Source organism: Mangifera indica, chromosome 7 (assembly GCF_011075055.1).
Source record: "Mangifera indica cultivar Alphonso chromosome 7, CATAS_Mindica_2.1, whole genome shotgun sequence".
In the NCBI taxonomy this organism is placed as follows: domain Eukaryota; kingdom Viridiplantae; phylum Streptophyta; class Magnoliopsida; order Sapindales; family Anacardiaceae; genus Mangifera; species Mangifera indica.
The window spans coordinates 17,276,535-17,302,442 of record NC_058143.1 but is presented as its reverse complement, the minus strand read 5'-3'; the positions used below and the strand labels follow the sequence as shown (position 1 = coordinate 17,302,442).

At 35.2% G+C, this 25,908-nt stretch overlaps 4 protein-coding genes across 13 annotated transcripts; all 4 read right to left on the bottom strand.

The window, feature by feature from the left end:
• Positions 1 to 170: 170 nt before the first annotated feature.
• On the bottom strand, positions 171 to 6,528 carry LOC123221149. Of its 5 annotated transcripts, XM_044643877.1 has the most exons (10): positions 6,158 to 6,524; positions 5,343 to 5,822; positions 4,868 to 4,918; positions 2,548 to 4,219; positions 1,725 to 2,490; positions 1,380 to 1,649; positions 1,211 to 1,291; positions 981 to 1,089; positions 829 to 895; positions 171 to 511 (listed from the first exon to the last, which is right to left on the bottom strand). In XM_044643877.1, the coding sequence occupies exons 1-10, from the start codon at positions 6,276 to 6,278 to the stop codon at positions 415 to 417; spliced, it is 3,714 nt and encodes a 1,237-aa protein (XP_044499812.1). In that variant the 5' UTR covers positions 6,279 to 6,524; the 3' UTR covers positions 171 to 414. The 5 variants fall into 5 exon arrangements, 3 of the variants coding, with proteins under 3 accessions (XP_044499812.1, XP_044499811.1, XP_044499810.1); XM_044643876.1 differs by having other exon boundaries at positions 829 to 889; positions 1,725 to 4,219; positions 6,158 to 6,526; XM_044643875.1 differs by having other exon boundaries at positions 1,725 to 4,219; positions 6,158 to 6,522.
• Positions 6,529 to 8,479: 1,951 nt separating this feature from the next.
• Positions 8,480 to 13,645, bottom strand: LOC123221193. Of its 2 annotated transcripts, none has more exons than XM_044643953.1 (2): positions 13,485 to 13,645; positions 8,480 to 12,153 (listed from the first exon to the last, which is right to left on the bottom strand). In XM_044643953.1, exon 2 carries the CDS (start codon positions 12,040 to 12,042, stop codon positions 8,977 to 8,979), a length of 3,066 nt encoding a protein of 1,021 aa, XP_044499888.1. In that variant the 5' UTR covers positions 12,043 to 12,153; positions 13,485 to 13,645; the 3' UTR covers positions 8,480 to 8,976. The 2 variants fall into 2 exon arrangements, with proteins under 2 accessions (XP_044499888.1, XP_044499889.1); XM_044643954.1 differs by lacking the exon at positions 13,485 to 13,645 and adding an exon at positions 13,064 to 13,327.
• A 1,178-nt stretch (positions 13,646 to 14,823) lies between these two features.
• On the bottom strand, positions 14,824 to 17,406 carry LOC123221246 (pentatricopeptide repeat-containing protein At2g36980, mitochondrial). The gene has a single exon (XM_044644034.1). It carries the CDS (start codon positions 17,148 to 17,150, stop codon positions 15,252 to 15,254), a length of 1,899 nt encoding a protein of 632 aa, XP_044499969.1. The 5' UTR covers positions 17,151 to 17,406; the 3' UTR covers positions 14,824 to 15,251.
• Positions 17,407 to 17,550: 144 nt separating this feature from the next.
• LOC123221247 (bifunctional 3-dehydroquinate dehydratase/shikimate dehydrogenase, chloroplastic-like) lies at positions 17,551 to 24,595 on the bottom strand. 5 transcript variants are annotated; one of them, XM_044644036.1, is made up of 12 exons: positions 24,481 to 24,595; positions 23,735 to 23,967; positions 23,031 to 23,136; positions 22,504 to 22,731; positions 21,417 to 21,763; positions 20,952 to 21,015; positions 20,747 to 20,852; positions 20,509 to 20,652; positions 18,844 to 18,992; positions 18,216 to 18,378; positions 18,054 to 18,098; positions 17,551 to 17,836 (listed from the first exon to the last, which is right to left on the bottom strand). In XM_044644036.1, the coding sequence occupies exons 1-11, from the start codon at positions 24,502 to 24,504 to the stop codon at positions 18,058 to 18,060; spliced, it is 1,605 nt and encodes a 534-aa protein (XP_044499971.1). In that variant the 5' UTR covers positions 24,505 to 24,595; the 3' UTR covers positions 17,551 to 17,836; positions 18,054 to 18,057. The 5 variants fall into 5 exon arrangements, with proteins under 5 accessions (XP_044499971.1, XP_044499970.1, XP_044499972.1 ...); XM_044644035.1 differs by having other exon boundaries at positions 17,551 to 17,801; XM_044644037.1 differs by having other exon boundaries at positions 17,551 to 17,801; positions 22,513 to 22,731.
• Positions 24,596 to 25,908: the final 1,313 nt, after the last annotated feature.

Genomic DNA, 25,908 nt, shown 5'->3' with positions numbered 1-25,908 from the left:
CTAAAAGGTATGATCAAAAGTACTACCTTTGATGGAATGCCTTTTGGATCCTGGAAATAGTGGCAAACCCCCAACAGTAACTGTTTCACTAAACCATGAAAAAGAAGCTAGCAAAGTGTCTGGTTAGACTTACAAACAAATATATATATATATATATATATATATATATATATATATATATATATATATATACAAAGAGGAAAGAAAGCGTGATATACAGCCTTGGGCATTTCTGAACAAGGAACTGACCCTCAGAAAGCCGTGATATCCCCTACAAACCTAGCATTACAAAAACCTAACACCCCAAAATTCGTAGGAGATACCGAATATGTACAGGTCCCTACACACCAACATATTCATAGAAGACGTAAAACAGGATGAACATTAAAGGAAGGGTTAAGAAATAAGTCCCTCCTATTTAAGCTTTGTCACCGGGTGAAACTTAAGGTCATTCTTTTTCAGCCATATGGTTGACCGTGTTCTCTTAACATGATCGGAAAATAGACGATGCCTGCCATTACAAATTATTCAAAACAACTATTAGGAAAGAAACTAGCTAAGCATATTTGACTGGTGAATTTCAATGGTAAATAGCCATTTTTTAAACTTGATGAGAGAAAACTTGTGAGATAACTTCATAGTCAATGTAATTAGGGAACAATGAGGAACTCCCAATGGACTGTTTCAATGGTAAATAGACATTTTTCATTGCTATCCTGATTTGCCCAGCACTTGGGTACGTGGTCAAGGTAATTATGAAATTCTCCCATTAGAAGTCTTTTGGCATGAAAATGCTTACTTGACATAAGAATAATAAATTCAAAATACCTTTCATACTCCAGCTTCTGAATAACAATGCCATTCAGTAGAAGCTCTGAACTGTAAACAGCTGCTCCTGCAAGCAAGAGGAGATGGTTACAAATTCTATAGAAGCCCTAACTATGTTGATTGAGAGTGACGTTTAAGTATAAATTCCTAACCTTTTTCAAGGAAAGGCTCACAGATCCCATAATCTTCTTCACAGGATAAAATCAATAGATCTGGGACTTTATCATCCTTTAGAGCAGATCTACCTATTCTCTCCACCGCCTGGAAAACAGTATCAGCTGAATATAAACATCAAAGGCCACTTCAAAATTGAGGACAGAACAAACTTGCTAATTTGCTGGCGATTGAACATAGTTGATAGAATAGTCTGGAGAGCACAAACCTGACCATGGACAGCCTTAACCAAACCCGAAATTGTTTCTTTACTAGGTTTTATATTTGGGGTAATTAGAACTCTTCGACCCTGCATAATATATTACTATAAATAATGAAGGAGAAAAAAGGAACTACAATCAATCTACAAGACACGCAATATGAATTGCAGATTTTACTTGTAAAAGTGGAAGCTTGCGTGCACGTGCCAAAGTAACTGGCATGCTAAAGCCAAACTCCTTTTCTTTTTTGGTGTCTCGAAGCAGATAAGCTTCTTCATCAATGTGAACCCTAACTTGTCCAATGCTCTTAAGCCATAAATGTGTCACCACTGGTTTGCCAGAAGCAATTGCTTCTAACATATTTCTTGTGCGCACAAATTTATCAGTTATGAAATGGGTCGCATCTGTAATTGAAAATGCTTCAGAAGCTCCTAAGCGAGCCAAAATCTGATAAGAGAAGATCTTTAATTAAAACAGTTGGTTTAAGCTAAACAACGATTTGAAAAAATCAGTATTAAATACCTTTTTCTGCTGCTTAATAATATCCTCGTCCAAGTGATGGCTGAACAAAACTCTAATGCTACTCATATCTCTCCTCTTCCTCAAATCTTTCAATGGAGAAACAGGCTCTGCTTCTGTGGGACTTAAGCTACTGATTTCCCTCATAAGGCATGACCTTGACAGGTTTTTCTTACATGATTCTTTAAGATATTCATTACCAATACAAACAGGAGATGCAGCATTCACAGTTGTCATAAAGTTAGCAGGGGAAAGACATGCTGAATCAGATGGTATACATTTCTCTCCAGGAGATCTATCTAACTTGTCATTCACTGCTTTTTCAGCGCATGTCGATGAGTGTGCAGCACTCTTTCTGTCAGGGTGCTGCAATTGCTTCACAGCCATCACTTCTGTCGATATATCCCCTTTCATGTCTGCAGAATTACAGTCAGGAACAGCTTTCTGTGGCCCCAGTTTACTTGAACCTTTGACGGGAAATTTCCCTTCCAAACTCTGGTCCTCAGAAGAAACAACTGCACAAGCATGTACAGATGATCTTGTTTTCCTCCTTGTGGTTAATATAAAGCTATTGTTTCTAGCAGTGCTTCGTGATCTTTTACACCCAGAGAACTGTCTGATGCCTTCTGGCTGAATAAATGGCTTGGATTGAACATCTAACTTATTAAATTCACTAACCTTCCTTGAAGAGCTTCGTTGAGATCTTCTTCCTTTGGGATGTATCAAAGTAGCAATTCCATTATTCGTAGTTGTTAACTCTGAATACAATTTATCAGGTTTACATGGTTTTGCCTTTTCAAGATCTCCAGATTGATCGATACCCAATTTAGAAGATTTCCTTTCAGCATGCTGCACTTCAGAAGCTCCAACATCGGCACTACCAATTCCATTCCCTTCAACAGCAAAAACTTCCAGATGGTTAATATCTTCTCTACAGTCACTAGGGACATGCTCAGGCGTTTTTGATTTATTTGATAACTTAGAATGCCTAGTTCGATAAGCAATGGGTACATAAGTACTAACTTCCTTGGATAAATTCAGTTGTTTGATTGAACAACCACTTTCTGTTTCAGTCTTCTCAATTGATCTATTGAATTCCTTGCGATGGCTGCTTTTGGAGCCCACTTCTGACGTTCTTTGCCCAATAATCTTAGAAGGCACCACATCCATAATTTTGCTTCCACTGGTACTGACACGTTCTTCAACAGTTGACTTGGCCCTCTTCTGTTTTTTCGTTAGAAATGGCAAGTCAGATTCTGTCCTTAATTTCTCATAAGGTTTTGTTAATCTATTGTCATTTCTCTTAATTTTCTTGGATAGTTTCGTAGCTACTCCAACATCTGAAACACATACACTATTTCTGGATGAATGGACCTTATTTGTAGATTTTGCATCTAAAGAACCCTCAGCAGGGCCATTAGAATTGCTTTGTAGACCAGCAGCATCATGGTTAGAAAGTACCTCTCCAAAGAATAAGGCTTCCATGGCTTCAGCGGCCATTTGAGTGTCAGGACCAACATCTAACATCTCTGGTACATCTGTCTTACTAACAATTTCTTCTACCTGTCCTCTTAAGGAATCCGTATCAAACTTTTCATCTAACTCAACAGCAATATTCTTTTTAAATTTCATTCCACCTTTTTGTGCCTTCTTTTTATTCTCTTTCATATTGTGCAACATTACTCTTGAATCAGAGCATACTGCAATTTTATCAAGCACATCTAGCTGTTTTTCGTTATCTCTGCACACATCCAATTGTATCTTTTTGGGTTTCTGGGGTTCAGTTGAAGATTTCAGCACATGGTTTCCACTACCAAAAAGTTCTTCCTTCCTTCTGCAGAAAATATCTCCCCCTCCTTCATCTTCTTGGTTATCATCCCAGTCAAAAATCCCTTTTTCTCCAGCTGTGCTTCTATTATTGACTTTCTTGGCCAAACTTTGTGGCCCTTTTGCAATTGAAACAGGTTTTGATTTCCCACCGGTACTCTTTCCACTGTCCATTTCATGATCAGACTTCACAAAATTACTCTTCTCGATATACATTTCCACAAATTTGAGGGCATTGGCTTGTGACAACTCTCCAGGTTCTTGAGAGTCAATATAGCTTAACCCAGCCAACTCTACATCACAAACAGGCAACTGCAATTGGTTTTCTCCTCCATCAATGTTCTCATAGTTACAAGGAAGTCCCTCATTTTCAGAAAGTGACTCCTCAGAAAAGAGTTTTCTCACAGTCAAAGAACCGAGCCTGCCCTTGTTTCCATTCCTTAATCCATTCCCTTTCTCATTGTCTTTCTCCAAATCATGTACCTGATCAATTTCATTCATGACTTTTGGATCTAACCAATTATTTCTAGTGTCATCTTGATCTGAAAACACACCATTAGTCTGAGCAGAACAAGAATTGCAGTTGGTTTCCTTCAAATCCAAACTGCGGGCTGCTATACCAGAAGCACGCAAGGATGCCACACGAATTGAAGTAAACCTTCGCACAGATCCTGAGCAAACAAAAAGACACAGGAAACTTCAGATCAATATAGCATTCAAAGCAGGGAGCACATGGCTGGAAAAAGTTTCATACAACATTTAAAATAGATTATTATTAAGAACTAAGAAAAAATTTTAAAAAAGGAGATATAAATGAAAATAATATAAAAAGCATGACCCAAAGCAATATTTGAAAACCAAGGGAAAGCATAAAATATGAAACTGAATTTTATACTGAAAAACAAAAGAGTTGTTTCTTATAGCATTAAACTGATTTAGATTGACAAAACTCAAGGAATGTGCAGCTATTACTACAGAATATATCCTACTTAATATTCCTAAAATAGTCTTGACAAAACATTTCATTGGCAATAAAAAATAAGTTCAGAAAGTCAGTCTATATTGACTTGTACGTTTAATATATCTGTAATACTTAAACACTGCAAAATCTGAAAAGAATGCACGTGATTAGCAACTACATATACAAGCAAAAACACACAAAAATGTTCATCACATCAGAAACACAATACTTTTATAAAAATGAGCAGTTATCATAGACCTAATGAACAATTAATCAGCCAAATTCAATTAGACCTTGTTTTGACAAGGAATTCACATAAAATTATAAATTAAAGTAAAGCACATTTCAGGAAACATACCTGTTCGTGGTAGAGTGCCTTGAGTCACAGGAGTTGTAGAAACTTGGGGCCCTGAATGACAGGAATTGAAATGAGTTAGAGGCTAATAATAATTTTATTTCATGCAAAACCCCTAAATTATGAAAATATTAGTTTAATTTCCCGAGCTTTTACAGATGAAACAACCAACAAAAAGCCACACAGTAAAAATAAAGAATTGACATCCAACTCTAAGAATCAAAAAAAGAAAAATTGACTATCGAATCGATTGCGTATGATAAATAATTCATTCACTCCCTTTTTATCACAATAGAGAATGAACCAGAAAAAAAGAAAGATTTCTAATCAAAATACCATCAAGATTCACCTGAGACATGGAATATTCTTAAAGATATATACCCAAAATCCCATTAATGCAAAGAAATCTAGAAAAAATAACCTGAATTACAGGGTTTTCCATTCAAAGAATCATCTCATTCTATTGAAACTTTCTCACCTTCTAAAGCAAAAGAGGGGCATGCCTTCTCTTTCTCTAGCCACTGATCACTCCCTCTTCCTACGGAATCATCATCAGCGATGTCATCACTATCACCCAAAACTTCCGTTCTATCAGATCCTTCATTGTCACTATCATCAGCAACTCTGTTATCAAACACATCCAACCGTTGTGTTCCTATATTTTCAACACCATCTAAATAATCTAATGGTTGTGATTCGTGGCCAAAATCCAATACTTGTGTTTCGCCACCAAAATCCAATACTTGAGTTTCATCACCGAAATTCAATGCTTGGTGTTCATCATCAAAATTCAAAACTTGAGTTTCATCACCAAAATTAAATCCTTGAGGTTCATCGCCAAAGTTAAATGTTTGGGGCTCATCATCAAAATTCAGTGCTTGAGTTTCACAAGCATGTTCAACCGGAACACGATCATCAAACTGCAACTTCTTATCATCATATTCTTCAGCTCTGACACCTAATTTAACAAAGAATCATTAAACTATTGTCAACCAGAACAGAAGAATTCAAAAAAAAAAAAAAAAAATCAATTCTAATTTGAATTTTGCAATTGTGCATCGCTAATCTTAAACTCAAAAATTGGAAAAAAAAAAAAAAAATACAGGTTAAACAATCACTACATTGACAAGCTAACGTGAGAAGAACTTCTAAAAAACCTACAAATTACTTTAAATATAAATTAAGGGGACACACACCGCCAAGGTGTTCAGTTTTATATACCAAAATGCAAAAGTACCCCTATTAATAGAATAAAAATTTAAACTTCTTTTATTTAGGATTTAGAATCATTACCTGGCGAAGGAGGAGGTGTAAACTGGGAATCGAAATCCTGTATTTGTGTATGGGGAAAATCGACCTTTGGGTTCGTTTTGATTGGTTTATGTTGAGAATCATCGTCATCTAGAGAGCGCATTCTGAATTCATATGAAAACAAAACGAACTGAAATCCTGATTAAGACATAGAGAAAAGCAGATTTTGGGTTACTGATAAGGGACAAGATTGAGGGAAGCTGGCGGTACTTCAACGTTTCCATTCAATAAACTAACGACAAGAAATTGCAGACTCTACACTCTGCGTGCGGTGTGTCACTGTGTTGTACTAGGCGTTCTTTCTACGATGTTTTGAAAAGAAGTTTTTTCACCCTTGAAAAGGGTGAAAAATATCAAAACTCTCGCTGATTGTGTCTGTATGACAATTTTTAAAATTTGGTGGGTGTTTTGTGTTTTACCATCTTTCAGGGGTTGGAAAGAAAGCTGTTGTACTTGATAAAATAATATATATTATAAATGAATTACCAAATGGTCACTGGTCAGTGAGAAGACAAAGATGCTTCAGAAAGAAGATAAAGACACCCCCTTAAAGTTCACTCAGGCTAGAGATGTCAATGGGCTGGGCTGGGCTGGCTCCGGCACGGCCCATCGGGCTAATGGGTCGTGTCGGGTCTAAGATTTAAACAGTAATGTGCCTTAATCGGGTCGGGTCAGACTTTAATCAGGCCGGATTGGGCTTTAATCAGGTCGGTTCGGCCTATTTAATCAATTTTTTTAAAAAAATTTTAATTAACATTTTTAACATAAATTTTTTTCAATTATTAAAACCGATAACAGTATCTTGAATATTTTATTTATAACTCCTCACTTATGACGGAGAAATACTGTAGTTATATGATAAAAAATATTATAAATTAATAACATAGTACAAATAAATTAATTTACATACGATATAAATTAGAAAACATAAATAAAATATATCTACTATATAATATTTATCTACTTATCTTTTATATTTAAATCTCTGAATTCTTTAAAAATAAATAATTATTATTTATGAATTTAGATATTTTTTGAAAGAGAGTTAATGAAATTGAAAATATAATGAAATAATTGAAATTGAGTAATTAAAAGATTTATAAATAAAAGTGAAAATAAAAAGAAATAAAATAGATTTATTTAAAAAAAATTTGCAGAAATTCGTAAAAGGCAGAAGCAGACCAAGTGAAAATATGCAGAGGCTTAAGAAGCAGACCAAGGCAGAAGCAGATTCTGCTTCTGCCGCAGGGCAGCTTTTGCTGCCGTTTGCTTCTGCCGCAAGGCAGCAGAAGCCAAAATTTGCTTATGCCTTTTGCTTATGCTGTCCAAGAAAAAATATATACATATATATATATACAGTATCAGGCCGGGGCGAGCCAGCCCATGAGCCTAATATTAAAGCCCTAAGCCCAACCCGGTAGGCTCATGGGTCCGGCCCGACACTCTACAATTTATCAAATCAACTTTTTGATGGAGGTATTGCTTAATAAATCTTGTGAAAATTGTTTTATTCTTAATTCAAAATTATCCGATCAATATATTAATATTGATATCTAAATTTGGTACATATTTTAACTGCACATAATTTTAGTGAATTATTTATATTGCTAGACTTGGTTGAATTTGTTTACATACACATAGTTACGTATAATTTATTTTGGTCAAACCATTACATCTACAAGTCATAGATCAATGGGTTTGCATGCTTTATGCAATAACTCTCAATGTTGTTATATAACCATATTTACACCTATTGATGAACATAATTTAGAGTCTTAAGCAAAAGTGACAATGGCGATGATAGGTTCGTAATACCCACAAGGGTTACTTATGCAAAATTTCACTAAATATGATTTAATGTTAATGTGTGCTAAGTAAAATTTTGTTTAAGTTAAAAAGCATTTAAATGATAGGAAGTTGAACAGGGATTCCAAGGGAAGGAATTCCGAATTTTCCAAAGGAATAGCACTGCATCAAAAGTGATTTAATTACCAATTAACTGTAGAGCTCGTTCAGACGATTATTTGATCAAAATTCTATAAAAGAAACCACATATTGCACAATTTCCACACACTCTAATATGTACTGAAAAGTCTAAAACCGCTTCCTAACATAATTTTCATCAGTTTTCCATCGCCGAAGGGAGGAGTTAAGGCCAAAAAGGTGATCAGCATCAAAATCTATGGCACAAAGTTCTATTGAATATGAAATGAGCATATATCAGTATCTGGTACACCATTCACAAAAGCTGAAAACCAGATAGTTGAACAATTAACATGTGAGCAAAGCAAAGCAAAGCAAACATTCAGAGAGACCAATCTTTATATGCATTTGCTGTTCCACAGATGATGGCAACTTAAAAATCCTTGGACTGACAAAAAATGTTTTTAATTAACAACTACGAAATGAAGCATGTGGATATGCTTCAGCTAATATGAGATTTCTTCAATCAAAATAAAAAGCCTGATTAAAGGATCTACAGATTCAGTAAGTCTGTATATAAAATCCATATAAAATAACTTCCAGAAGTAAAGAAATTCAATTTTTTATGGTTAACATAGATACCGGCCTGTCAGTAATTTGGACCACAACATTCTCCCAGAAGCACTTCATTGGTGCCAAAGAAAACCACGAAAGCAGAAACTTCCATCTAGTCCAGCCATTTCATGCATGAGCTAACATCCAAGTATACAGCAGTTGGCCAATTTCACCCAAAATCAAATATCATTCTGGGGGTTATTGTTAGCTCAAGCAGCACTGTAGATGGACCTAAGCATTGTCATTAGTTGCCGCTTCAATATTTAAGACAGTAAGTATTGCACCGGAAGTGCAGCAGGATCAAGTTCCCAGAAGCCTCTCAGGCTGCCATCTCTTTCATCAGTCAGCCGGAAAACGGGAATTTGATGGGAGAACCTAAGCAGTTCAATCATGGGGATATCCATAGTCATAGCTGATGCTCCTCTTACTTGAGGCCGGAAAACTGATGTGAAACCATCCACACGCTCCAAGAATAAGACTTCCATCTGCGTGTCACTTGCCTTTTGGATCTCAACGATATCATATTCACAATTCTCCAAGCAAGAACAGTTAATTTTGGCATTCCAATCCTTATATAGGGCCCATACCTCACCTTTCCTAGGGAAAATGGTGTATTCATTCTTCTTACCAGCACGTTCTGCTTTTACTTGATGTGACAAACAGGTGGTATCGTACTTTTGCACTTCACCCATTTCAATCTTGAATCTTCCACAACAAATGGGCATGTCTCCATCATGCCACCGAATACAGTTGTTTGGCAGTGAGTAGGAAACAAGCCACCTCATATGCAATTCAAGAACAGGATCAGACTCAATTTTCACAATTTCACCATAGTACTTCGGCAAGCCATCCTCATCACTGTACATGGACCAGATCTGACCAACCTGCAACTTATCCTCTAATTTATCAGCATCAAAATCGTAGAATTCAGGTTCTGGAATTTCAATTTCTTTAGGGTTCAAAGCTGGAGGAGCACTACAATCTTCAATATCATCAGCCAAATTATCATTCTCATGTTCTACACGGATCTCCTTCACTTCAGCCTGGTGCAAAGATATCTGTTCTTTAAGCCACATGGCTGATCTTTGTTCATTTGAAGATCCTAGTGAACAATTGGAAATAGTAACACCAGCCTCAGCTTTCACAATTTTAGGAAGAGCAATCTCTTCAAGCTTATGAGGCAAAGAAAATGGATCAAGTTCAAATGACCCTTTCAGCACCCCTTCCCTTTCCTCACCAGACAGTGTAATGGATGGGATCCTGTGGGAGAACCTAAAAATTTCACCTGGTTGAATATGAAATGAGACTGGTTCTTCCTTACTCCTACAAAACACAGATGCAAAGCCTTTCACCTTAACCAAGTTTGCAACACTAACACCCACACCCTCAACATAGTCTGACAGGATTTCAACAAATTCAAATTCAAACTGCTTCTTAGTATCTGGTTCTGAATTCCAGTTAAAATCCCAGTCCTTAAATAGGGCCCAAGTTTCTCCCTTTTTAGGAAATACCTTGTAGGTATCTCTCTGTCTTCCTTTTTCCCAGGATACAAGGTGAGAGAACATAAGACGGTCTTCAGTATATTCAGAATTCCCAAGCTTATATTTACCACAACAAACTGGCAAGCCATTATTGACCCATTTGATTTCATTCTTATCATCTGGATCTGGTTCTAGCCAGGTTATTCGCAACTTGAACCCAGAAGGAAAAATTTTTATGATCCGAGCATAGAATCTAGGCATGGCATCAAGAGTGTCATAAACTGCCCATATCTGTTCTACCTTGAAATGCTCTTCTTTCCTGTCCATATCAAAGTCATGGAAATCTGGATCAGGATAATCATAATGTTCTGGATCTAGTTCACTATCAGAGTTGGAATTTGATGTAGAGTCATCAACAGTTTCAACACTTTGCTCAAGGCCATCAGCATGAGCTCCAGAAGTTTTTTGACAACCATCCTCTTCCACCTTTTCTTTTCCATTCACCTTCCCAGTTTTCTTGTTTCCATTCGGTAAGCCCTTGTCAAAAGATGCACTTATTTTATGTGCTTTCTGTTCTTCTTTCACAGAAGAAGCTGAAATAGATGGTTTTTCAGTTTTAGGTGCCTCTTTCAATCCATCTCCACTCCCCTCTTCTGTATCACAGGAAGATCCACTCCCCTTAGCCCTTTTTGGACGGCTCACCAAGTTATCATCATCACTCTCACTCTCGATATAAGAAACATGCTGTTTACTCCGACTAGATCTGCGTGGATAGTGATCTCTATAACGCCCAGAATTCTTTCCACCCTCGAAATCACCATTCTCATCCATTGTCATATCTACTTCAGAGTCACTGCTGCTTTCAGAGTCAACACTTTCAATGGATTCCGATACCTGCTTCCTTCCTACTTCAGAGTCATTGCTGCTTTCAGAGTCAAAACTTTCACTGGATTCCACTACCTGCTTCCTTCTTCTTTTACCATTCACCTTTTTCTTGCCAACCTCTCCAGGAGGGCAGCCACTCTTCTGAGAAAATGCTGTTTTAGATCTATCAGCGGTAAAATTCCCCTTAAATACTTGTTCTGCCTTAAAAGCACCCTGACATGGGACCTCTTTCTGCGGGCAGAATGCTGGTTGATGCAAGTTAGCTGTCATGGGCACACCTTGCTCATTCCTTTCGTAAGCAACGAAAGGTTTAGAGCAAGTTTGACAAATAATGGATCTATTGATTACACTTCTATAATACTGGTACCGAACAGAACAAAATGGACACATTGTCCAGAATGTCTGGATGGCACTGACATTGACCGGTTGAACTGGTTGTTGTGGTCTCTGGTGTTGGGTAAAGTTTCTTCTAATGTAATTGTTACCTCCTACATTTGGGTACCAAGCTGGCTTCTGCGGGGGCTGATATGGTTGACGTGGTGGTGGTGCTGGTCTATTAATGGTGGGTCTGCGTCTCATGTCATGCAATGGCCGTTTACTTGGATCCAAAAGCACCCTCTGTGCTTCCCCAATCATTTTAAAAGCAGTTTCTGCACCAGGGAACTTATTTTTATCAGGATGAAGTTGGAGAGCAAACTTCTTGTACTGCTTCTTGATTGTTGCTTCATCAACAGTTTGCTCAATCTGAAGGATACCATACCAGTCCATCTCATTCCCAAACAGTTTCTTCTCAGCCGAACAATGTACATCACAAACCATTATCATTTGAGAAATATTCTCCAAATCACGAGAGAGTTGAAGGGCCTTGAGTAAAAATTTACGAGCACCTACAAAATCATTATTCTTCATCTTGCACTCCGCAATGTCCCTGGCCCTGATAGCCTCTTCTTTGTTGCACTCCATGACGACCAGAGCAAATTCCAAAATCCAGCTCAAATTGTTTATATTATATGTACAAGCTGGAGATCAACACCCATCACTCAATGACATCCAACAATCACATCAGGACGGAATCTGCAGATTGTTAATCAATTTGCATTGATCAACATTCATACGAAAAGGCATTACCAACTCAGCATAAAAACGCTTAAGCACTAAAAGAGATAGATACTGTTAACAAAAAAAACCACAAACAACATATTTACATTAAAGTCACCAGATCAGTTTGTTTTGAAACACGGAATTAACATCCTAAAAGAACATATGCAAACCCTACTATCAAAAACAAAAAATTGAAACCAAAACCTTACTATACTCCCATATAAAGCAAAGTTGCACTTCTAAACCTCAAAAACAACCAAAGTTCAAGCACCCATCAAAGCATATACATTGTCATATAAAACAGCACTCACCAAAGAAATTCACTTCTAAAACGAAAAAAAAAAAAGAGTGAAATTTTAAGATCAAAAGACACAAGCTTCTTATTTTCCATGAAACAACAATGCAACGAATGAAAATACCACAAAATAAAAATACTAACATTTAAGCAGTTTCAGACCCCAATAAACACACTAAAAGAACATATGCAAAACCTAGAATCTAAAACACAAATTGAAACACAAAACCTCACTATACTCCCATATAAAACAAAACCCAATTAAAAAAAGCACTTCTAAGCATCAAAAACAACCTAAAAGCATCCTTTAAGGTATATTTTGACATATATAAAGAAGCCCACCACAGAAATTCACTTGCAACATCAAGGAAAAAATAATGAAATTTTATGAACAAAACGACACAAGCTTTTTAATTTTCCATGAAACAACAATACACGAGTGAAAATCCAACAAAACATATAAACTAACGCTTAATTGGATTCAGACCCCGCAAATGAAAATAACCAATTAAAATCGTATATCAATCGATTAAAACAATAGAAAGTAAAGATAAATATAAAAGCCCGAGAAAAGAAAAAAGGACTTACTTGTATTGTAATTAACAGAGGAATCAATAAGCCCAAATAGAGGGAGGGAATGAGAAAGAGGAAACAACGGTGAAGTTTATTGATACGAATTCAATCATTTTGGAGTTTATATATTGGGAAAGAGAAAGAATCTGACTATCTAAGTTTTGACTAATTTTTGTCTGGCCACTCTTTGCGATTTGGTAACGGGTCAATTTTAACTAATCTAAAATTGAAGGACTAAAGGAGTACAATTGTTTTGTCTGGTTTGGTAAGTCCATTTACATACAAAAATTTCGAAATAAGCGAAAGTCTAACCACAAAAATCTCATCATACAACATGCATATAAAAAAATTAAGAATTATAAACAATGAAACATGAACATTAAAAAAATCCATTTATGTTCTTGCACTTAAATCGGAAGTTGCTAAAATTACTCACCACAACTTGGAGCGACTGGAACTGGTTCTATCATTTCGGACTTTTCAACGTTAAACTCCAGGCTTTGTTCTTGCACTTGTTGCGAACACCAAATGCCCCTAAAGAACGTGACGAGAAGGTGGAGGAGAAGGAGAAACATATAGAAACTGAAAGGACATCAAAAGTTAGCAGAGAAGAGGGCCTTGTTCTTTTTGGGTTGGTTATTATAAAGTCAAATGGCAATAATACCCTTATATTTTTCTTAATTTAATTGAGCACAAACTAAGCAGAAATAGGCATAATTTAGTTTAAATGGTCAAATCAAATAAAACTATTTAAAAATTATAATTTAATTTAAAATAAGAAAAATTTAAACCTTATTTTTATCTTAGATTTCTGTTTGAATCATTTTTAAATCAAATTAAATCATAAATCATATTTTTTAAAATATATATAATATTATTTAACCGAATTTTTAAGTAAACAATTAAATATAACTTATTTTTTTATTTTTTTACGTATATATGTTTCATATTTATTTTACGTATTTATATTATATTTTAGAAAACTAGAATTTAATTAATTTTATTAAATAATATATATATATAAATAGATTATTTTAAAATATTCAAACAATAGAAGTTAAATTAGATATCATATTTTGTATTAAAAACTTAATTTTTTGTATTGTATATCATATCATAAAATACATTTTTTTAAAAAATAATATAATATAATATTAATAAAATAATAAAAAATTATAATTGATATGTAATCATGTTGAAAAATACAATAAACACATTTAACATTTTAAAAATTTTCATATATACATTTACTGTATTATTATTTTCTCTAAAAAAACATATCAATCCGTATTTATAATATGTATTGTATCGTGTGATAAATTTATTGTATCATATTAATTTGATACACCTTATAATAAGTATTATTTTCTATCTGTATCATATCATATTATAAAATAAATATTATATATTATAAAATACTAATAACTATTATTCAAATTGTAATCTAAACCAGATGAAATTATATTTTTCAATTCGATTTAATTTGAAAATTTTTCAAGTCTTTTTTTCAATTTGATTTAAAAAGTCTCTTAAATTATACTAAACCAAATTGTGTGTATCCTTGAAATTAAGATTTTGTTTGAAAATAAACACGATGGTGGGTCACATCAGATTGAATCTATTGTGGCCCGCATAGGTTGTGTTATGCCATGGCGAGTAGGCATGACTAGGTTCAGGGCATGATGCAAGGTCCATCGAGCCGTTTTTGCGTAAGCCCCCAATTGGGGTGCCTTGCGTGCTTCTTGTGAGTCAGTCCACCATTAAGCAAAGCAAGCTTGATTTGAACCAGCATCTTTATTCTTAGTTTTGGCACTCCTGGGAAAAATCCAAGGAGAAGCTAATGATAGAAGCTCGCATAACAGAACACTAATGATAGAAAATGTCTCAACTTGAGCTATATATGGTAACAACATTTAAGAAAGTAAGTATAATTAAGATTAACATGCATATCTTCTTCCTCGTTACATCATTTTTGCTTGAGGTTCTAGGAAATGTGATAGGGAGATCATCATTTTCCTTATCTCTGTTTGCCTTGTTGAAGTCAATCTCTTCCTTTGACAGTCAACAATTAACTGCTATTGCTTTGCTAAGGTTTCTTTACCTCTGGAGGTGCCTTTTGGTTGGAAAGGAAATGTGAGCCCCAGAAACTAGCTGAGAGGAGACCTTTGGGCACAAAGGTATTAAGCAAGCAGAGACTTCAAATCTAACCTGTAAACGGTTTCCTATGAAGACTCCTTGACAATAAAGTAAAGCATGGATTTCTTATTTCAAATTCAAGGGAGTGTAATATCTCAAATATCTTCCCCATTGATGGATGGGAATTATTCCCAGCTACAAAAGCTGCCACTTCATTTCTCACTTGAACCCAACTACAACCAGGCAGTTTCTGTATCCCTTGATCCACCATAGCCTTCCTTACCATCTCTGCTTCCTTCCACTTACCACTTGCACAATACAAATTTGACAACAAAACAAAGCTCATCTCCTTTTTCGGCTCTGAACTCCTCAAATCCTCTCCCAAATTTGTTCCAAACTCTACATCCCCTCGCACATAACAAGCTCCAAGTAGAGCCTCACTTGAACTTGTCTTACCGCAAACTGCACCTGAATGCTTATTTGCCAATTCTTCTGCTTCCTTCAAGTATCCACCTCGGCCGAGCATATCCACCATGCAGGCCACATGATCGATTTCATAGGACAGACCATAAATTGACTCCATTGATTCAAAAAACATACGACCTTCCTCTATAAGCCCCACATGGCTACAAGTTATCAGCAACCCAATGAAAGTAACTTTGTCTGGTTTTGTTCCAGATGCTATCATATGATTATAGAGCTGTAAAGCTTCGCTGGCCAGTCCATGCATCCCAAATCCATATAGCATTGCGTTCCAGGAAACCAAATCCTTATCCAGAATTTCACTGAATGCGCGAATTGACCCTTCAATATCTCCACACTTAGCATACATGTTAACCAAGCCATTGCCAACATAAACATAAGCTTGGAAACCATAGTGAACCACACACCCATGAACCATGCTGCCAAGCCCTAGTACTGCCAAACTTGAACATGCATGAAGGACAGCTCCAAATGTGAAATCATCAGGACATAAACAATTCTTTATCATTTCAACAAAAAAGCTAAGAGCTTGTTCTTCATTTGAATTTCTTGCATACCCTGTAATCATCGACGTCCATGAAACAACATTTTTCTCAGGTGCCCTCTGAAATACACTAAAAGCTTCCTCTGTATCCCCTTTTTTCATGTAAGCATCAATGATGGCATTCCAAGAAACTTGACTTAGCATTCCAGTGGATTCAAACTCCTTGATAGCATGACTCTGGTTGCCTAGTTTTGCATAAAAGCTGAGGATTGAATTCTTTGCCTCCACAGCAGAGCTCCAACCAGTTTTGATTACAAAAGCATGCACCATGTATCCATATTTCGCTTCAGATGATTCAGCACAAGCATTCATGAGAGCACTTAAAGTCCACTGATCAGGCAAACACAAATTCTCTCGCATTTCTTTAAATAAACTTAAACATAATTCAATTTCCCCATATTTAGCATGCCCCACAATCATTATATTCCATGCAATTGTAACCCTATTTGGCATCACACAAAAAACTTCATTTGCCAAATTAAACTGACCAGTATTTGTATATGCATACAACATAGAACACCAAGTAACTTCATTCCTTTCATTTATTTCCTTGAACACTTTATTTGCACTACAAGGCTTTGAACACTTACCATACATGTCAACAAGCGAATTATTAACCGGTAATGAAGATTCGTACCCAAAAACAAGGACTAAAGCATGCAATCTGGTTCCATTTTGAATGTCATTTAAGCCTGCGCAAGCATTTAAAGTTGCAGTAAACGAGAATTGGTCAGGATTGACATGGGAGACTCTCATTTGCTGGAAAAGAGAAAGCGCTTCTGGGAAAAGACCCATTTGAGTATAGCTTGATAGCATTGCATTCCAAGAGACAACATCTCTGTCCTGCATATAATCAAACAGTTGGCGGGCACATGAAATGTGACCAAGTCTAGCAAGAGAAACGATCTTGGAAGTCGTTCGATACAAATTTGAATGCATGTCATTTCACTGAAATTTTGGGTTTGGGGAAAGATTATAAACTTTGCACTAATTGATGTTCAGCGGATTCTTTGATTTGCCCCAGTCATTGGCTGTGTGTGTAAAGCTGTTTTTTGTGCTGCCATTTGCTCTATCTATAGGCTTTTCAAGTTACCAAAGATGCTTTCAGAAGTATGGGGAACAAATAAAATGAAGCTTTTATAATATGAACACTGGACTTATGGGCTTTTTGATGAAATTTGTTTAAGATAATTAGAAACAAAGAAGAGATGTCATGTCATAACCTGAAGCTGCTTTCGAATTTTAGTTTCAGAGCTTTGAAAGAAAAAAGAGGTCACTGAAACTTAAAGTCAAAAACTAAAACTTGTGTAGAAATGCTTCCTCTTTGTAGCACTTACACTCGAAAACAATGACAATTTATTATAAAATAAAAATAAGAATACGACTGGTCAACAGGCCATAATAACCCACATAGAAATCAGATAAGATTACACAAAGCAAAAAGTTGTACAATACCAAACCATAAGAAGAGAAAATCCTAAGGAGTGGGAGTTAAATTGAAAAAGAAGGAAATGATCCTTCCTTGTAAACAAAAACAATAACACGAATCACCATTGCTGCATCCACCAAGAGAATCACAGGTGCCTTTGGCTGCATCACCATGAATAATGTTATTGCCACCGATACTATCAAAATGCAAAATTATCCGAAAAACACTAAGTTGTAACTGTCCTGAATATTCCTCCTTTAATGATATAAATCAAGGAAATTACAAGGTATTCTTACATATGAAGAGATATGTCAACAACAAACTAAAAAGAAAAACCCAAAAGCACAGAAATGCCTTGAGTTGAATTACAGGAAATCCAAATCCGCAGAATGCAATGGATTGACCAAAAATACCTTATCAGTACTTTGCCATGATTTTCCGGAATAGCTCCTTGGGTGCTGCAAGTAGGCAACATAGATAACAAATAAATATATCAACTAATAAAACCCTTTAAAGAAAGAGACCATAGTAGAAGAGCATGCTGTATTGATTTAAGTTAGATGCATTTATCATACCAGGCAATCCAGTGAACCTCTCATATTGTTCGTATGCCTGTCCAATGAACATCTCCAATCCAGAAACAGTAATGGCTCCAGATTCTCCAGCTTCTCTCAAGAGTCTGGTTACTTTGGGGGTATAAACAGCATCGAAAACAAGCGAATAATATTTCAACACATCCTACCAAAGCAAGATGTCACTTAATTACAATGCCTTCATATATAAGTTTAATTCAATTTTTAAACAGCAATAATTGCCCTCTTAGTCTTTCACTTCAGAGGTTCAACATCCTTTTTCTCATTATGTTTTAGCCAAGTTCTCTTGACCATCTCAATTCACTTTTAAACCTCTCCATCCCCAGGGCTCCTCCAACTTACATTTCCTTGCTTCTGTCTTTGTTTTTTCTTTTTTGGATCATGATCACCATGTTTCTTTTTCATTTTTCTCTATGGTATCTTTCTCTATTGTAGTCACCAATTCACAATCTTTCTAGTTTTTCGTTGAAGGAAAAAAATATTGACTTTAAAAATATGCTTGTTCTGAAAAAAACCCAAATAATTTAACGGCAAGATAAAAGATAACATCAGCTTCAAAACTTCTTCCAGAAAAGAGCATCATAGTTAAAAAACATGAGATCAGGCAAACCTTAGAAATTGGTGTTTCATCTACTTTTGGTTGCATCCCAATAGACGTTGTGTTTGCAAGAATCATACCATCCTCTGGATGGAAGTTATTCAGATCAGTAAGGGACAAAGCTTCTGCTCCAACAACATTGGCAAGTTCTTTGGCTCGTTCTAGCAAAAACATACCAAGCAAGTAAATCATACCAAATAACTAGAAATCCCACCCAATCTCAACATTAATAAAGAAATAGGAAAGGAAAAAGAGGCTAGAGGGTAATGGTACATTACTGATGTTTTATGTCAAGCAGCAGGACAGAGAAGGATATTCACAAGATGTAGCATATGTTTCAGGGCAATATTACTGACCTCCCTCAAGATTTTATAAATATCATCAAGCATCCCCTATTTTTGTTATTTCAATAATTAAAGATGTGAAACAACTGTCTCTTACAAATTCAGAAATTTTTTTCCCTATTTGAAGGGCATGAAGTTTCACACTTTCAAGTGTATTTAACCCTATCTTCTAAGTGCACAATATAACCAAGAAAAAAATAACATAAATGAACAGCATATGGTATAAAGATTGCAGATATCTTTAATTTCATGAATCTCAAAGAAAACTTGTAAAGTACTATCATCTCAAATGAAAATAGGAAGAGGTGTTTTTACTTTTATGATAAGAAACATAGAACCAAATATATTAAACAAAAGAAAAATAAGAGGAAGTATCTTCCTCTACTTGATAATTTATAAATATAGGAAACATCCACTAGATCCCATTAAAAATTTTGGCCTTTTCACAAAAGGAAAACAAATTTCATCTTCATATTATTTATGTTATAGTACTGTTGGAGATTAAAAGAAAAAAAGTTTCACATCTAATAAAAGTGAATAAAATGTGATGGATTAGACTTTAACACAAGCCAATTGGTTTTGTGTAATATGGGTTTCGATCTCCACACTTATAGGCTCAATATATTTTGATATGGTATCAAAGTACGAATCAAACAGTGAACCTAACAGTCTATGATGGTTACACTTGACGGAGGGTATTGAAGACTAAAATTTCATATCTAATAAATACAATATAAGTGTGGTATATAAGTGTGGAAAATTGAACCTTAACAAAGGTCAATTGGTTTGTGTAATACAAGTTTTAATCTTCACATTTATAAACCTAATATATTTCAATATGGTATCAGAGCACAAGCCAGATGACGGGTCTAATAGCCTAAAATGTTCCTGGATACAAGTGACAACACACTCATCCAAAAACGGACTCAACTAAACGGCGGGTCTAACAGTCTATGGTAGTTGTATTTGAAGGAGGGTGTTAGAAACTAAAAGAAAAAGAGTTTCATATCTAATAAAAGTGAGTAAAGTGAGTGGTATATAAGTGTGGTGAATTAGATCTTGACACAAACTAATTGATTTTATATAATATGAGTTTCGATTTTCACACTTATAAGCTCAATATATTTCGACAAGTACAAAGAATTGCATGTTTTAATAACCACAATCATCAACCTTTAGAGGTAATGCTCATGAGCATATAGATGAATATCATACGCTTGTACCAGAAAATGGTCCATACATGTTAAAAGAAGAATCCAGATGTTCACAAGAATGCAGTGAGTATATAAAACAAGAATGCATAGCGTGAAGCAAATCAAAGCTAAACTATTACCATATGTGCGATTGGCAATCGCAACCCTTGCTCCCTTTTCTTTTGCACCATATGCAAGTGCCTTGCCCGCACCACCAGCACCAATGATCACAAATAACTTACCCGCTAAAGGTGAACCAACTATGCCACTACCGTTACCTTTACCTGTGAAAGAAAGTATCAGGCTCTTCAACAGCTATTAAAAAAAAAAAAAAAAAGGGCAAAAATAAATAGTTTTTTCATGGAGCATAACAGAGACCTCTTAGTCCATCCTCAATGGCAGAAATAGCACCAATGTAGTCCGTATTGCAACCAAATAACTTTCCGTCACTCCTTCTTACAATACAATTAACAGCACCTATTGACTGAAAAAAGAAAAGGCACGCATTATTAAAGGTTTACCAACCACATTCATGGTGATTATATTGTCAGCCATCATTAAAACATGAAAAGATCATAGTTACCTTTGCAACTGGATCAACCTCATCACAGATCTTTGCTGCAGCCTCCTTGTGAGGAATTGTACAACTGCATTGTCAATGAAGGTACATTAACTCATATTTCAAATCTGTCACACAGTGAGTTCTAAACTGCAAAAGAATTCTGTCAACATACACAATACATAAAACTTGCAGATACCAGCTAGCTTAGCCTTGTAAGATCTCTTGTAGGTCAATAAGAAATGGTTGAGGGGGTTTTGGTTTAAATTGTAAGTTTGAAACATATGCATAACAATTCACACAAAATATAACTTTGTTTACACCACATAACAAGACACAATAAGTAACTTCCCAAATCATTCACCGGATCAAAAACTGAGCAGAATTCAGGAAAAAATTGCAATCATAAACCTACAGTACTAACACATTATCCTTTCAAGTATAAAGATGCTATGTTTTCTTTACAGCAATCCTATATAAGAAACTAACCTGAAACCAGCAAAATCACTGGACGAGTAAGTCTGGAAAAATTTTGCAACATCATCCACCAACAAATGAACATAAACCCCATTGAAACCAACAGACTTGAACGCTTCATTATACAAAACAGGTGATTTGCTGTGGCCAACAGGCTTCCCAATAATCCCAAATACTTTTGTATCAGGTCCTATCTGTCTAAAATTGTATAGATCCATAAGATCTCTGATAGTTGGTTGACCAGGAGCTGAAACAATTCCAGACTCAAGGGTACCAAAAGTGAGATAACCACCAAATTTTGCACAAATTATCCGTGAAATCAAACCCCTCTCACCCATGACAAGTCCAATAACCGGAACCTGAAAATCCAGGAAGGAAGATAACAAACACAATCTGATCATATAAAACATCTTAAAATCATAAAACAAAAAAGTTAAACAGCCAGTTGTTTCAACTAATAATGAATATCACATTGAAATAAAACTTAAAGAAAATAATAGAGAAAAATAATAGGTATCCATGGCAACAAATCCTGTAAAGCTTGACAAAGGACAGCTGATCAATCAGACACCTTTTCCTATCACTATAGTGAATAATTTTTTGTCAGAGTTGTACAGCATCTCCACATCAGATGTTTATGTACAACTCCACAGCAGATGTTTATATACCCATATTTTTGGTAAGTTCAACATTGTCTACACTAAAAAACCAACGCTTCAAAATAGATAGCATTTATTACATCTTATAAGATGAAAAGATCATTTTTGAAATGACTTTTCACCTGACAAACTTATTCATTACTGAGAACACTTCCTAAACCAAAGCTTCAATTACTAGGAACAAACATCTACAATTAAACCTCATATAATCAGCATTGATTAGCTAAATTGCTGCTATTATTTATATCAGACACAAGTAAAAGGAAAATAATAGTTTTTTTTTTACAGTAAGTCACTATACCATCTAACATACCAGTTAGCCTTAAATCCTCTATCAGCATTATGCAGTTGTAGCAGCAAAATAACAATTTTGATTTAAAGTCAACCAGAAAGATATTATAGAAAAATCTTAAATATCAGTAAGAATCAGTACCACGTACGTTGCTTACTTGAGAATGCACAGTTATTTGGAAAATGCGAGCCACATCAGTTATGTCCAAAGCAGTGGTAGCAATTTTCACAATATCAGCTCCAGTAGCTTGTATAGTTGCCACAAGATTACCAAGATCTTCAGCAGATGGAGTATTTTGATAGTTATGAGAAGAAACAATGACTTTGCACTTTTCAGGCTTCTTCCCACAAATGGAATTGTTGAACTCACGAGCAACCTTCACAAACAAATGGAGCAAATATATAAAATGATAGTGCATTCAATTCAGGATATACAATGCAGCTCAAGTATTGTTATGAAGCTGACAAGCAACTGTCAAAGCAAGGTAAGAATTGTGCACATCAATTAATATGTAAAATTCAAATGCTGAACCATGTTAATTTCTACTGGCACCTGAACTTTTTATATGCAAAGACCATAACATGTTCCAATCATGATAATATTATAAGCATTTTCCTGAAGAAGATCAGAACAAAAAACAACTGTTTCAAGTTAGCATATTAACTAAGAAGCAACCTGAAGCTCAACATCAATGTAATCAGCTCCCAACTCCATGGCTAATCGTAACACATCCAGTCGCTTTTTTTCATCACCATCATATAGACCGCCTTCCCATGTTGGTCTAAAAAGAAAAGCACAAAAAATCAGAGAGGCCCAAGCTTGAAAATCTTAGAAGTTATTTAAAAAAGCACAATCTCTTTAAAAATGGTGCAGCAAGCGCAACCAAACATATTTTTGGAGTCAAACCAAAATTTCAAAATCCCAATTTCAGAAGAGAGAAAATGTCAAAACCTAAACCTTAAAGGTGTTCGCAGTTTCACTGGAATACAATCACAGCATTATTCTTTTTCTTTTTTTAATTGGAAACAAATTATATGTATTGATAATAAAAAGAGCAACAGCAGTGGACTAGATGTTCACAACAGACTCTCAGAAGGACATAAGCTGTACAATATAGATGAGAATCAATTGCAGCACAAATTTGAAAGGTTAGAACAATCACAAAAAGAGCATATTGAGGTATATGAAAGAATAAACACTACAGAAAAGCAAATAATCAATAGATCATTCCAAATTCTTAACTTTTTAAGGTCATAGTTAAGTAAAAAAAGTGCTTTACAGCTGAAACGACAAAGTTAAAGTGGGATGCAGAGATCCTGATCATCTCCAGATCAATGAAGTAATCAACTGAATAAGCGTCAAAAATCAGAGTGACAAACCTGTAGGTGAACAAAGTTGGCAAAGGGCAATCTTTGATTATGATTTTGAGATCCTCATGAGGGCTGAAACTCTTCAAACTATCCAATCTGATTTCCACAAGGTCCGCACCACTAGCCTTTGCCTTACCCGCATCAACCAACATCTGCTCTACCGAATCCCCGATAATTGGAACACAAATCAGGGTTGGATTCTTTCTCCTTTCTCCACTTGCCATTTTAGAGCAACAAGCAAGCTTTAAAAAAGAAAACACAGCGATAAATGGCTTCATCATTGAACAGACAATAGATTTGAAAAATCTATCGTCCGCCATAAATCCAATATTAGGATATTGAAGAAGTACCTATTTGGTTAGTAAAAAAAACAAAGGAAAACGAAAGCAAACTCCAAAACAACTAAAAAACAGAAAATCTCCTGCAAATAAATGAGCTTAACTTCCCCTTTTATCTTAATCAACAAAGCAAAAGATAAAAACGAAGAATCAGCTTTTAAAAGAAAAAACACAACAGGAATCAGCTTTACTGAATTAACAATACCTTTGCCATCCAACAAAGCGCAAAACAATAATAAACAAAGAAGGAAGGATTACCGGTAAGGAAATGAAAAAGAACAAAAATAAGCAAACAAGAAATATATTAAGATTAAACTTGTAGAATCAAGGAAGGATTACCAGTTACGAAAAGAATAATAGCAATAAGAAATGTAAAATCAAGTAATGAAAGAAGCACAGCAGCAGTAATTGACTCACCAACGCACAGTTAGTAGTCTCCATGAAGAAAAAGTAGGTGTGGGCGACTGTGAAAGTGATGAAGAAGAAGAGAGTTGGTATTGGTCAACAATGATGGGTTGTCGTTGTTGCTCCTGAGATTAGATGTACACTAAATTATTTTATACTTTAATTATTGGGTAAAGGACTGTATCCCACTCATTTTTTAGGCCAATCTCAACTTACACCCACAAGAGACCAAAAACTATTTTTTTTCACCCATGACCTACCTGTCGTCTAATTTTTCAGTTAAGGATAAGGGTAAAATTGTTATTTTACTGTTTATATTAAAAAGCTATAAAATTTACTACTTTTCACTTCCCTTAAGTTTTAGAAACTAACATGTCAATTTTCCTTAAAATTTTTAAACTTTAAAAACTAACATTTTCACCCCAAAACTTAGAGTTTTCATATTTTTCAAAACTCAACCACCCCCATAACTTTCAAAACTAGCAGTTTCACCCCTATTTTTCAACTTCATCTTTCGACGTCGTCTCCAGCGTCGTCATCAGTCTCCTCCTTCTCCTAATGCGACGACGGTGGTACGATGAAAAGATTTGCATCTTCTTGTTGCACGGTACGACGAAAAGACGAAGATCTCTTAGTCGCACCACCGAGCGAAGAAGAGGTCTCTCTTCGTTGCTCCACCCAGACGACGTCGTCCTTCATCGCTCGTCATGTCATCCAAACGTGACGAGTCATCTTTCGTCTATTCTTCCAGATCTAGACGATATTTAGTTGTCTAGATCTAGGCAATGAAGGGTCGTCCTTTGTAATCAGAGATAGGAAATCGGTCGAATGCGTTGGCTGTTGGTGGTGGCTGGAGAAGGAAGAAACCTTAGGGGTGAAATCTAAATTTTTTAAACTTTGAGGATGGATTAGTTTTTAGTTTTTAAAACTTAGAGGGAGAAAATGGTAAAATTTTAAAGTTTTAAGGTTTTAAATAGTAAAATAATAATTTTTCCCCCGTCCCTAACTGAAAAATTGGATTGTAATTTGGTCATTGATGGGAAAAAGGGTTTTTGATCTCTTGTGAGTATAAGTTTGAGATTGCCTAAAAAATGGGTGGGAACTAGTTCTTTTCCCTTAATTAATTATTACCTCAAATCAAAGCATATCTTGACCACGATACTTGCCGGCTATCTTGTTATTATATCATTGGCTTGGCTGGCTCTGCATACTGTTGATCATTCAACGTGATGAAATTAAACTGTAACGTGAAGAATAAAGGTGCTCAACGGGTGTTCAAATCATGAGTTAAATCAAAATTAAAATTTTAATTTATTTAATTTAATAATTATAAAATCGATCACTAAATTAAATCACTATAACAAATAAATTTTCACTCAATATAATACTCTGATTTAAACATAATTTTTCGTTATGGGGAAAAAAAAAAAAAAAGCACCA

Bases quoted from the DNA above. Each gene is read 5' to 3' on its own strand.
- LOC123221149 (XM_044643875.1), bottom strand. From the start codon at position 6,278: ATGCGCTCTCTAGATGACGATGATTCTCAACATAAACCAATCAAAACG. The intron at 1,292-1,379 runs GTAAAATCTGCA...TATATTATGCAG, and splicing joins GCAAGCTTCCACTTTTACAA to GGTCGAAGAGTTCTAATTAC. The intron at 896-980 runs GTTAGGAATTTA...TCTTGCTTGCAG, and splicing joins TGAGCCTTTCCTTGAAAAAG to GAGCAGCTGTTTACAGTTCA.
- LOC123221193 (XM_044643953.1), bottom strand. From the start codon at position 12,042: ATGGAGTGCAACAAAGAAGAGGCTATCAGGGCCAGGGACATTGCGGAG.
- LOC123221246 (XM_044644034.1), bottom strand. From the start codon at position 17,150: ATGCATTCAAATTTGTATCGAACGACTTCCAAGATCGTTTCTCTTGCT.
- LOC123221247 (XM_044644036.1), bottom strand. From the start codon at position 24,504: ATGGAGACTACTAACTGTGCGTTG. The intron at 22,732-23,030 runs GTTGCTTCTTAG...TTGTTTGTGAAG, and splicing joins ACATTGATGTTGAGCTTCAG to GTTGCTCGTGAGTTCAACAA. The intron at 21,764-22,503 runs GTACGTGGTACT...CTGGATTTTCAG, and splicing joins TGCATTCTCAAGTAAGCAAC to GTTCCGGTTATTGGACTTGT.